Source organism: Larimichthys crocea, chromosome X, assembly GCF_000972845.2.
Source record: "Larimichthys crocea isolate SSNF chromosome X, L_crocea_2.0, whole genome shotgun sequence".
NCBI lineage: Eukaryota > Metazoa > Chordata > Actinopteri > Sciaenidae > Larimichthys > Larimichthys crocea.
The window spans coordinates 10,459,987-10,472,571 of NC_040020.1; the positions used below are offsets into that span (position 1 = coordinate 10,459,987).

Sequence of the window (12,585 nt, forward strand, 5' to 3'; positions counted from 1 at the left end):
GTCACTGAATTAAGACCACAGTCTCCTGAGTCAGTCACATCTCAAACTGAGCTTAGGCCCCTGTCTCCTGACTCACCTGTTCCTCAGTTCAGACCTCCCCATATCTGTTACCATGTGGAATTGTCAAGCCACAGGTCGATTACACCAGAATCAACATTATCTGACTGGGAAGGTACTGATTTGTGTCTAGATACCCTGTTTGATGAGACCAGACCAGAGTCCCCACAGTCAGTGTTATCAGACTATGAACTTGACAAGTTATTTAGCAGCAGGGCATTGTCCCCTGAATCAGTGTCTTCCGATTTTGACTTTTCAAACTTGCAGGACTGGTTGGCAGACTTTAGAGCATCTTCCCCAGAATCTGTTGCGTCAGTTGAGCAGCGTCCTTTGTCTCCTGACATGACATTTGGCCAGATGAGCAGTCAACATTGCAACTATTACTTGCAGTACTCTGACATTAGACCAGTATCCCCTCTTTCAACACTGTCAGATGTTGAGTATTCTGAATTATGTCTTGAAGAATTGTTTGACGACAGCAGAGCAGATTCACCAGACTCACTTACTTCAGAGACTGAAGCTAAACACACAAGCATAACAATGACTGCATCCCAACCGCTTTCCAATGCAAGACCTCTCACATATGCAGATATTGTGCGGGGCGTTTCACGTGAAAAATATCCAGACACAAACGTGAAATCATTTGAGTTGAGACCTCTTTGGCCTCTGCCAGTGGTGTCAGACAAGGAGTGTGACTATTCCTCCGTAGATGATTGGGTCACTGACTCAAGACCACAGTCTCCAGAGTCAGTCACATCTCAAAGTGAGCTTAGGCCCCTCTCTCCTGACTCACCTGTTCCTCAGTTCAGACCTCCCCATATCTGTTACCATGTGGAATTGTCAAGCCACAGGTCGATTACACCAGAATCAACATTTTCTGACTGGGAAGGTACTGATTTGTGTCTAGATACCCTGTTTGATGAGACCAGACCAGAGTCCCCGCAGTCAGTGTTATCAGACTATGAACTTGATAAGTTATTTAGCAGCAGGGCATTGTCCCCTGAATCAGTGTCTTCCGATTTTAACTTTTCAAACCTGCAGGACTGGTTGGCAGACTTTAGAGCATCTTCCCCAGAATCTGTTGCGTCAGTTGAGCAGCGTCCTTTGTCTCCTGACATGACATTTGGCCAGATGAGCAGTCAACATTGCAACTATTACTTGCAGTACTCTGACGTTAGACCAGTATCCCCTCTTTCAACACTGTCAGATGTTGAGTATTCTGAATTATGTCTTGAAGAATTGTTTGACGACAGCAGAGCAGATTCACCAGACTCACTTACTTCAGAGACTGAAGCTAAACACACAAGCATAACAATGACTGCATCCCAACCGCTTTCCAATGCGAGACCTCTCACATATGCAGATATTGTGCGGGGCATTTCACGTGACAGAGAACCGAACATTTCTATAACTGATAAATCATTGCAGTTGAGACCTCTTTGGCCTCTACCAGTGCTATCAGACGAGGAGTGCGACTATTCCTCCGTAGATGATTGGGTCACTGACTCAAGACCACAGTCTCCAGAGTCAGTCACATCTCAAAGTGAACTTAGGCCCCTCTCTCCTGACTCACCTGTTCCTCAGTTCAGACCTCCCCATATCTGTTACCATGTGGAATTGTCAAGCCACAGGTCGATTACACCAGAATCAACATTTTCTGACTGGGAAGGTACTGATTTGTGTCTAGATACCCTGTTTGATGAGACCAGACCAGAGTCCCCACAGTCAGTGTTATCAGACTATGAACTTGACATGTTATTTAGCAGCAGGGCATTGTCCCCTGAATCAGTGTCTTCCGATTTCGACTTTTCAAACCTGCAGGACTGGTTGTCAGACTTTAGAGCATCTTCCCCAGAATCTGTTGCGTCAGTTGAGCAGCGTCCTTTGTCTCCTGACATGACATTTGGCCAGATGAGCAGTCAACATTGCAACTATTACTTGCAGTACTCTGACGTTAGACCAGTATCCCCTCTTTCAACACTGTCAGATGTTGAGTATTCTGAATTATGTCTTGAAGAATTGTTTGACGACAGCAGAGCAGATTCACCAGACTCACTTACTTCAGAGACTGAAGCTAAACACACAAACATAACAATGACTGCATCCCAACCACTTTCCAATGCAAGACCTCTCACATATGCAGATATTGTGAGGGGCGTTTCACGTGAAAGACAACCAGTCACTTTTATAACTGAGAAATCATTCGAGTTGAGACCTCTTTGGCCTCTGCCAGTGGTGTCAGAAAATGAGTGCACACATTCCTCCGTAGATGATTGGGTCACCGACTCAAGACCACAGTCTCCAGAGTCAGTGGCATCTCAAAGTGAGCTTAGGCCCCTCTCTCCTGACTCACCTGTTCCTCAGTTCAGACCTCCCCATATCTGTTACCATGTGGAATTGTCAAGCCACAGGTCGATTACACCAGAATCAACATTATCTGACTGGGAAGGTACTGATTTGTGTCTAGATACCCTGTTTGATGAGACCAGACCAGAGTCCCCACAGTCAGTGTTATCAGACTTTGAACTTGACAAGTTATTTAGCAGCAGGGCATTGTCCCCTGAATCAGTGTCTTCCGATTTTGACTTTTCAAACCTGCAGGACTGGTTGGCAGACTTTAGAGCATCTTCCCCAGAATCTGTTGCGTCAGTTGAGCAGCGTCCTTTGTCTCCTGACATGACATTTGGCCAGATGAGCAGTCAACATTGCAACTATTACTTGCAGTACTCTGACATTAGACCAGTATCCCCTCTTTCAACACTGTCAGATGTTGAGTATTCTGAATTATGTCTTGAAGAATTGTTTGACGACAGCAGAGCAGATTCACCAGACTCACTTACTTCAGAGACTGAAGCTAAACACACAAGCATAACAATGACTGCATCCCAACCGCTTTCCAATGCGAGACCTCTCACATATGCAGATATCGTGCGAGGAATTACACCTGAAAATCAAGGTACTGCTTTGTTTGAAAAAGATACAAATTATCTACATTTATTTCCTGACATGAAATCATTACCTTTTCAAACCTCTGCTTCAGTACACGAGTCACAGAAGAAACTGTCACAGCTCAAACTTGACCTTTCTAATTCCCTGTCATCACACTCCGGAACATGCACCAAGGAATACAGAGTAAAACACAAGCCTGTCTTTAACAACTTAATATCACATTTGTATGATCCAATCTATAAGGGAAAATGCATTTGTTGTGAAACACCTCCAAAACATTATGGCATTATAGCCACCAGTTCCATAGAACAACATTTTTCAAGGTTTTCTTTTGGATTTTGTAGCACATCAGCTGATGACTTCCTAAATTCGGTCTCACCAGCATGTCAAAGCGATTCTGGCATATCAAGGTCAGTTGAAACAATATCTATTGGTTGTCCCCAGCATGCAGTGGAAAGTGAATTTAATAAGATTCTTTCACCTTCAGAGAATAGACCACTTGAAGCATTACATTCAGACGATGGTAATCTTTCATTTACAAAGAACTCATTCACTGACCAGAGGCCACCTTCTCCAGAATCGTTTGTCTCCTTAGACGAGTTCACTGCCCTATCACCTGACTCACAGATCCCTCCATTTGAGTGTCGACCTTGTTATTACTTGCATTTGTCAGAAGACAGATCTGTTTCACCAGACTCCGTAATGTCAGAGAGCGACTGTAGTAATTCATGCCTTGATACTTTTTTTGATGACATCAGACCAGATTCTCCTGATTCCATTATCTCTAAAAGTGAATTTCAGTCCTTCAGAAATATGCCACCTGATAATGAGTATGCAGAGTCATTTCTTGACTATTGGCTGTCTGAGCTGGGGCCAGAAACCTCTCAAACTCCTGAAGCAATCGGAGATTTAACAGACTTGCAGGATTCCTTACTATCCCACTCTACAGTACCTGATCCTACAGTACTAGATTTAGATCCTGCAATGCAGATGCCACCAACTGAAACAGTTGAGACAGGACCCACAAACACAAATGACCAGTCTTTTTTTGTCAGGCCTCCCCTACGGACAACAAAACACCAAAACTAGTTCAGATCAGACCACATAGTTTTAGTCAGTTAAGTCACATGCCATCTGTAAAACAAAAAAATGAATGTCATCATGCTGTCTGGCTGGAGAAGGCTTTCTTTGAACAAACTCAAGCAAACAAAACGAAACGAAGACCCCTTGTTAATGAACAAAAATGGACCGACCCTGAATCCCAATTAAAGATGACACATGCCCAAGATTTGTTTTCCAAGAACATGAAAAGAAAATCCATGAGTGAGGACGAGAGCAAAAGTACATTGATGTCGGTAAGACAGCACAAGCTTTTGCTCCGCAGTGAATGCAGTGTTGCTTTTAAAAATAATAAACATGGCAATACATAAAGTGTGAATGTAGAGGAGGCTTTCACTAATTAAAGCCAGCAGCTTCACTGTCTTGCTGTGGCATGTTTGCATTCAAGCAGAAGAAATGTTTCAGTGAAGCACAACTAATGGAAATTACAGAGTGATCAGTTTCAGTGACATGAGCTTCTTGCCCTGGTATGGAATGTTTTCTTAAGCTGGATAGATAAATAGCTAACAAAGGACTTGGAACCGTGACACCATGCCTGACTTGAATGCTTAAAACCTAATGAGGTTCGATGTAGTTCTAATAAGCTGAGGTAGCTATTTGGATTTTTCCTGAACAGCCACAAAAGTCTAAACCAACCAATGTACAGCTAGAGGCATGTACTGTCTGTTCTATTTCCATTGGCACCCCTCATGTTTCCTAACATAAAGAAGTTTGGTTTTCATTTCAGTTGCAAAATTAAACGTGATGCAGTGGAACAGACAGTAGTAGAGTTAGACTTTGACGTAAACTGGTGGGTTTAGCATTTTCATAGGAAGTGCAGTGCTTCCTAGCCTTATGACAACAACAACTGAAATGAGTGTAAAGTGATGCATGTCCACCTTCATATTACACCACATCCTGTCTTTTATTCAAGTTCATTTGTGCCCTGCTTTTATTTTTGTAAAAAAAATATATTGTGTTGTCAGTGATGTTTTCAGTGTGATATCTCCAAAACTCAAGAATATTTCATAAACAATAATTTAGCTGAATCTTAAAAAGGCATTACATGTATGTAATGTGTTTAAAATTGTATGTGGTCTGTTAGATGTGTGTTATTAACATTAGTTGTACAATTACCTAAACACAAGTGGGCTACAAGTGAATTTCCTCATGCTCTCATGTATAAATACCAGAGCGTGTCTTTGACAAATGCATGCTTCATTTGCCTCTTCATCTTATTACTGAAAGAAATCATATTCATTTATATATTTTTCCCACTTCATTGTATCATTTCTTGCAGGTATCAACAGCATCTTCCAAGACAAATCTTTCAGAATCTTCAAAACAGAAAAGTTTCGATTTAGAAGGAAGGACTCAGGTCTTTCCAAACGAAACACCATCCTTGGCACATGATTCAAATACATTTTCCACTGAAAAGCCAGAATTACCAAGTACCTCTGATCTAAGTAAAACACAATTTGAAATCACATTGACCAGTGAAAGTAGCTCACCAGAGGAACAAGATGAAAAGCTGTCATTCCCCAAACAAAGTGAAGGTTATGACTTGGATAAACCAAGCTCAGAGACCCCAGACTCATTCTGTCAAACAGCTCAAGACGGTCCAGAGGATAAACCAAGCTCAGAGGCCCCAGACTCATTCTGCCAAACAGCTCAAGACAGTCCAGAGGATAAACCAAGCTCAGAGACCCCAGACTTATTCTGTCAAACAGCTCAAGACAGTCCAGAGGATGAACCAAGCTCAGAGACCCCAGACTCATTCTGTCAAACAGCTCAAGACAGTCCAGAGGATAAACCAAGCTCAGAGACCCCAGACTCATTCTGCCAAACAGCTCAAGAAAGTCCAGAAGATAAACCAAGCTCAGAGACCCCAGACTCATTCTGTCAAACAGCTCAAGACGGTCCAGAGGATAAACCAAGCTCAGAGACCCCAGACTCACTCTGTCAAACAGCTCAAGACAGTCCAGGGGAACAAATGATTAGGTCCTCGGAGTTCACTCCAACACCACCAGGGTCTGGGTCCCCTCAGCTTGACAAACTGCTGTCAGATCTGGAGGAGATGAAACTGAAGTTTATACCAGAGACACTTGACACTCCTCTGTCAGAATCAAGTGTTGAAAGCCCTGAAGATGATCTGATTTTTGAGTATGAAGAACTTTCACCTGAAGATGAATTCCCAACAGAAACTACTGACCCCCTAAGAGTCAGCATGCCATCTGAAATACAGCTTGGAGAAGATAGTAGCCACACAAATGTAGCAGTCACAGAGCCTGCACATTGCCAGACATCCATTCAAGATGAACCTGAAATAGTCACAATCACTAGTGGTCTAACAAAAACCTCTGAGACAAGTATACCATCAAGCCTTGGTAGTTGTAATGATAGTCCTGTATCCCCAACTGACTCAAATCCTCCAGAATCTCCCCAACGATTTTGTGAAGTCACGGAGCCATCATTGAGCTCAAGTTCTCCTTTGGACGAATTGCACCATAGCAAACATGATGTTATTAATGTTAGTGAGGCATTTTCTCCAGCGTCTTTCCTCACAGTAGCTGCAAAGAGTCACGATGATGCACCAGAAGAACACCTGGCCGATCTTCCTGAGGAAGATTCTACAACTGACATTCTTCAAAGTGAAGGAGAAGTTGAATCAGCTTTATTATCTACTGACTCAAAGGATGTGACCCAAGAAATGTTAACACAGGGTCCCCAAGATCAACCTCCACATTTAGGGGATGAAACTTCTGTTGAAGCCACTCAGAATGAAGATTTCTCCTCTCAGTCTCTCTCCGATTTGACTCCAGAGACAGTTATATCTGCAAGACATTTTAGCTTTGAAAACCTGATGCCGTACCCCTCTGCAGGGAACTTTGAGACATCCTCAGATGAGGATAGGCCAAGGACCAGTGGAGCTTCAGAAGGATCTCTGACTTCTGTAGACTTGAAGTGTTTTAGCTCTCAGCCCAAACACAAAGCAGAGATGACTTCATCGACCTCCGATGAGGAGTACAGCATCCCACCTGGGTATGCAGAGACCTGTTCTACCACAACCATGAATACCCACATGCCTCCAGAATATGCAAAAGTTGTGTGTGGTGGTGCAGACAGCCCAACCTTTGAATACTCTGACCCCGAGCCTTACTTTGATTGCAAACAGGCTTCATCAGATTTCTCAGAGACTGAGCCTGATGAACCTGATCAAAGAACGAGGTCAAGGAGAGATCAACCCCATGATCATGTCAGCCACCCTAGAGTACAAGAAAAGGTTAACCGAATGGTCCTGTTGTCTTCTGGAAGTGAAGATTATGAGGATGCTTCTTTTGTCCATGAGCCTCTTGATAATATAAATGAAGAGAATGAAGAATCGATAAATTATTCAGGAACATCGGATGAAGAATTCATCTTGTGTGAGGCTTCACAACTGCCTCCAGTCTGTGAAATTGGGGCATATGATGATACTGATAAATATCTCACAAGGGTAAGACGAGATTTGGTAAACCACCCCGACATGCAAGTTTTTCCCAGAGCTGAGCTTAACCAAATACTATATTTGCTTCAGAAAGGAATGACTGCTAACCCTCTGGCCACGTGGATGGGATCTAAAACTCCTTATAACCCTTATTTTGTTTTGATTTCAAACTTAACCAGTCCTGACTCAGCATGTCACTTTGCTGCTTCTAACCAGCTGTGTCACTCACTGTAATAACACAAGCTACATGTTCTCTCATCGGCAGTAATCACATTAATAACTAAGCAAAAGCATGGTATGTTTTGCAAATGTTTTCCAAGATGCAGACTGCTATGTTGTACTTTCCGGTGTGAGATATCAAAATTCACTATAAAATACTTGTTGGAAAGTGCACCATATCACTCTGCTCGTCGCTTGCTTTGCTGTAAACATATATTGTCAATCTTAATGGGTTTCTGTTGCTTGGTCAGGAGATCGCCGCGGAGCTCGGGTCAATGTCAGAAAGTTCAGATGATGAATTTTTGACCACCAGAATAGTGCGAAGGAGAGTTGTCATTCAGGTATCTGATTTAGCATGACCGGCGGTGTCAAGCATGGAGGGTGTGACTTCCAGAGTGCAACACTAACCGGGCTAGGACTTCACTGTCAGTTCAAATGTTTACTGTCTAACAACCTTTAGTCTCATGGGTGAAAAATGGGTGGAAGATTTTTGTTTGAAGATTCATTTATAGAGAAACCTGCCACTTGATTTGCATAGATGGCTGAACCTCGTGGTGGTGTTTTATGCTGCTGTGAGCACTTCTTTGTTGGTTTATTTGTCAACCTACTGTAACCGTTTTTCCCTGAGAATGCAAGTTTGTTTCCTGTGTCCTGAATTCCCTATTCTCTCACTGAATTACCTTAAATGTACATTTTCTATCCTTTTCTCTCTAACATGTTTGCATTTTATTTTTGAGGTGGAGCATTAAACACTTAAATACTAACAATATATTGACCTAGGTTAGCATTTCTAATTGGTTGGTCGTCTTGTTTCCCTTATAGGGTGATGAAATGCTTGACCTCCCCACTCAGTCGGTGACGGAAGAAAGGTACCAAGATGAAAATGGACACATTGTTGTCAAAAAGGTAACGCAATAAGCATACATAAGCTCTCATGCACACATGGCAGCATTTAAACAAGACAAAAGCCAGTTAAAGCTCAGTAAAGCAAATGCTTTACCCCCTTCCTCAGGTTACCCGTAAAATTATTCGCAAGTGTGTTTCCGCGGATGGTGTGGAGCATGAACAGGTATCATTAGAAGGAGCTCCACAGGGGTCCATCAGTACGGCAGAGGGAGATGGATACTCCAAGGTGGTGAAGCGCACTGTTGTGAAGAGCGAGGGAGACCACGCAGAGGTGTGTAAACTATATATTATGTTATATATATGTTTTTGGTTGTAGTATATAATGGACAATCAATAACTGATGTTTCAATCTGACCTGTAGGTAACCTTTGCTGAGGGTTTCTCAGCATCAAGACAGGAGACAACTGGAAGCTGTAAGGTCAGTCGCGTGGAAAGGACGACGGTGGTGGAGGGTGAAAGGACAATGACACACCAAGGTGATCCATCTCTGGCTTCTGACCTCCCCTCAGCCCAAGACGACTTCAAACAGGTTTGTTAATCACTATTAATACCTAACCCTGACTCAGCTGCTTATACATGCTTGTACATGCCTACCTGGCACACAGTATGTGGTCAGGTCTTTAGTTTTTTTTTAGAAATTTGAGAGAAATTTGAGAGAAATTACAGTCCACCATTATTTGTTTCTGTACTTAAAACACATGAATATTGTTTTCTCCTTTCCATGGCACCAGGCATTAGGTTATATAAGTGGTTCTAGCAGAACAGAGCTCCCTCATGTGGTAGAGAGAGAGACTGTCAAGGAAGATGGAACTGTGGTCAGGAGGTGTGTGAGTGCTGGAGTGTGTGTGTGACTTTTTGTGTGACTTCTTACAGTGATGCAGGCTTATTAGTTTTACTAATATTGACTTGTCATGTTTGCTACTATTAACCACTCGAATGTTTTGTATTCTTAAGTGATCCTAATCAGTAGAGCTAACATGCAATAAACCTGATGAGATATGCACAACACTTTCCAAATCTAATGTCGGCTATAGTATTTTTAAGTGTGAGGAATAAAACAGTTGTCACATCGTCCTGTGCACACGGCACACACTATTTAATGGAACCATTTAACAGATTGCGTCTGAGGTTTACATTGCTAACAATAAAGCATGGTTTTAGTCTATGAATTATATTCTTTTATCTTTATTATTATGTACTGTGACCTCTTAAGACTCTCAAAAGCAAAAGCACGCTGTAGGTACCAGATAGCCTCAAGTATTCCACATATTTTAGGTGTTAAATAAAAGGCTAAGTAAAGATCAACAAACAGATAAATCAACGGAACCTTGAATAAATAAGTGGAGAAACATAAGTGCAGATGTTGGTTTTTCCTTACAGTGTTATATAAAGTAATCTTTCGGTTTCTGCAGGCATGAAGTTACAATGCATGTCTTTGATTTACAAAGCATCTGTGTGTTTCTCTCCCTTTATGACTATAGCATCATCCTGTTCGGTTCTGTTCTGCTCCCTCTCTAGGGCCCACATGCGTAAAGGTCGCACCCGCAGACGAACGGTGGTGAAGGGAGCTGGGCAGCGCAAACAGGTCCTTCTAGAGCAAGTGGACGACCCCAGAAAAGGGTCGAAACCACATGATCTCCAGCAGCATCTCCACCAGCTCTTTCACCGCTACTACGAGGAAGACGAAAAGGAGGACGACGACGAGGACGAAGAGGAGGAGGAAGAGGAGGAGGAAGAGTAGAAGAATGTGTAACACTCTCCCCAACTCCCCCCCGGCTCTGCCCATGCCAAAGTCCCTCCCTTATCCTATGCATTAGCCACATGCAATCCCAGTGTGCACCACGGCACCTCGAAGCTCCCATAGTCTTCCCATTTAAGTCCTGGAAGATGACCTTTTTTTTGTTCAAAAGTTTTGGGTTTTCTTCCCTGGCTTATGAAAATGTATCCATGATTTTCTTTTCATGTTCTGATGTTGTTTTGCCTTTTTGTGACCAAAGAAAGCCTTCTCTTGTTTTCCTGATTTCCACTTTTATTTTCCATGTCAGAATTGTCTTTGATATTTTTTGTCTTGATGCTGTGGTAGAGCAACAAAAAAAAACAGAGGAATACTATTCACACCAACTAACTTACAAACCTCCTGACGGTAAAGAACACTTTACCTGGTACTACTCTCTGAGTAGGTGCTCGGACTGAAAGACAATATCTCACACTGCACTGCCTCTCACACCCAGAGTTTCTCAGATATTCCTTCCTTTTAAAACTGTCTCACTCACTGTACTAGCCTCTCCGCTTTTTTGATTCAGGTGGTCAAGATGTCACGCAGAGAAAACTGTTCCAGACTGTATCGACACTGAATTTAACTGCTGCTGCTGCTGCTGCTGCTGTGTTTCGTGTAGGCTATGTGTAATCTGTCTTTGGGAAATATATATTATCTATAATCTAGACATTACTGACATCAGTAGCCTAGGAATTAATAATCACTCATGTGAAGTAGAGCAGGCATGACTAATCAACATCTGTCATTATGATCCTAGCTTTGACTGCTTTGTAGTTCTATGGATTGCCCTTCTGCCTCTCCTTCCCTTCTGTTCTGCCTTTTTTTCCCCTGTGTTTTTATGTTTAATTCTATTAATTCTCCTTTAAATTGTTGATTTTGACTCATACTGTATGAATGGTCAGTGTGCGTGCGAGGTATGCTTGAGGGTGTCCATGCATGTGTTGCGCATTGGCAGCTCGTTTGAAGAGGTTATTCTCAGAATTATTATTATTTAAACTGTTGTTTGAAGATGTCTTATTTTAGAGTTTGTTTTTTTTAATTTTTAATTTAGTTTAATATTAAGTATAGAGGACTTATTTAATATTTGTTTGAACGCCATTAAGAGGTTTCCCTTGCTTTGTCTGACGTGACATTTGTGGTACGGTGATCAGGCGTTTCTGCTTTATTTAATGTTTTAAACTTTATGAACGGGAAAGTGTTGGACCAGGTGTCGGCAGTAGTGTGTTGTGTGTTTTAAGAGTGAATGAGTCTGTGAGTGTAGAAGAAGAATGTGTGTGTTTCTGTCAGCAGAGAAAAGAAAGATTTATTTTACACAAAACCCACGTTTGCACTCCTGAATGTCAGGAGGGAGCACCCTCCATGCTTTTTGTGCACACGATATGAGAGGTACAAATTTATCATAGCCACAAAGAGAGTCTCATTTTGGACAGGACAGATGATGAACGTCACACCGGACACATGCATTATGAGGCAGGTCGAGAGCTTCACTGTACCATTATTCACAGCTCTGAGCATCACTACTGTGTGTATCTACAACATGTAATGTATTTATTTCACTATCACTGTTTACTTTGTGATTTAGAAAAAAAAAAAAGTCAAATGAAAACTAGTGGAAGTTCACTGTGACAGGTATGCTTTTAATTTGAAGAATCAGCATCCCTTTTTCTGTGATGATGACAGTTATATACATATACAGTGCATATATAAATATCTATAAGGGCATGTATTACTGTATCAAAATTCAAAAAGACAAAAAATGGCTGCAGTGTGTCTATGGCTGATAGAGAATAAAAGTCTACAAATGTATAGTGTTGTGAATTTTTCACTTGCTGAATCATACATACAGTATAATACTGTGTGTGCTTCAATACACGGCGTGTATGATGGCAAAAAAAGACTCACATAAAACACACAGTCCATGTTTTTAATGTTTAACAAGTCCCGAGTACTGAGCAGACCTAGTGCTGCCTCCTGCTGGGCCCTATAGGTAATGCAATGATTGAGGAATCTCAGCAGGAGTTATCTGGTGTCAAAGTATTGACCTCAATCATTAACAAGGTTTTACAAACATCTTATTAAAGGTCCAGTGTGT

General features: G+C 41.9%; 2 protein-coding genes across 6 annotated transcripts in view; both read left to right on the forward strand.

Annotated features, from left to right (window-relative positions):
* The window catches only part of ank2a (ankyrin 2a, neuronal), a 72,232-nt gene extending 59,933 nt beyond the window's left edge, over window positions 1–12,299 (forward strand). For 2 of the 3 annotated variants that reach the window (XM_019256384.2, XM_027283721.1), the window contains 5 exons: window positions 8,633–8,716; window positions 8,823–8,987; window positions 9,078–9,245; window positions 9,448–9,539; window positions 10,235–12,299. In XM_019256384.2, the coding sequence (XP_019111929.2) occupies window positions 8,633–8,716; window positions 8,823–8,987; window positions 9,078–9,245; window positions 9,448–9,539; window positions 10,235–10,457 (732 nt within the window). In that variant the 3' untranslated portion in view covers window positions 10,458–12,299. The remainder of the gene's footprint in view (window positions 1–8,632; window positions 8,717–8,822; window positions 8,988–9,077; window positions 9,246–9,447; window positions 9,540–10,234) is intronic. The other variant, XM_019256391.2, reaches the window with a different exon arrangement.
* LOC113746717 (cell surface glycoprotein 1-like) lies at window positions 719–8,128 on the forward strand. 3 transcript variants are annotated; one of them, XR_003463070.1, is made up of 2 exons: window positions 719–4,361; window positions 8,062–8,128. XR_003463070.1 is itself a non-coding variant. In XM_027283722.1 (2 exons), the coding sequence occupies exons 1-2, from the start codon at window positions 4,134–4,136 to the stop codon at window positions 7,823–7,825; spliced, it is 2,649 nt and encodes an 882-aa protein (XP_027139523.1). In that variant the 5' UTR covers window positions 719–4,133; the 3' UTR covers window positions 7,826–8,086. The 3 variants fall into 3 exon arrangements, 1 of the variants encoding a protein (XP_027139523.1); XR_003463069.1 differs by lacking the exon at window positions 8,062–8,128 and adding an exon at window positions 5,405–7,067; XM_027283722.1 differs by having other exon boundaries at window positions 5,405–8,086.
* Window positions 12,300–12,585: the final 286 nt, after the last annotated feature.

Coding starts and splice junctions, on each gene's coding strand:
- LOC113746717 (XM_027283722.1), top strand. CDS start 4,134: ATGCCATCTGTAAAACAAAAAAATGAATGTCATCATGCTGTCTGGCTG. Junction 4,362..5,404: donor GCAAAAGTACATTGATGTCG/GTAAGACAGCAC, acceptor CATTTCTTGCAG/GTATCAACAGCATCTTCCAA.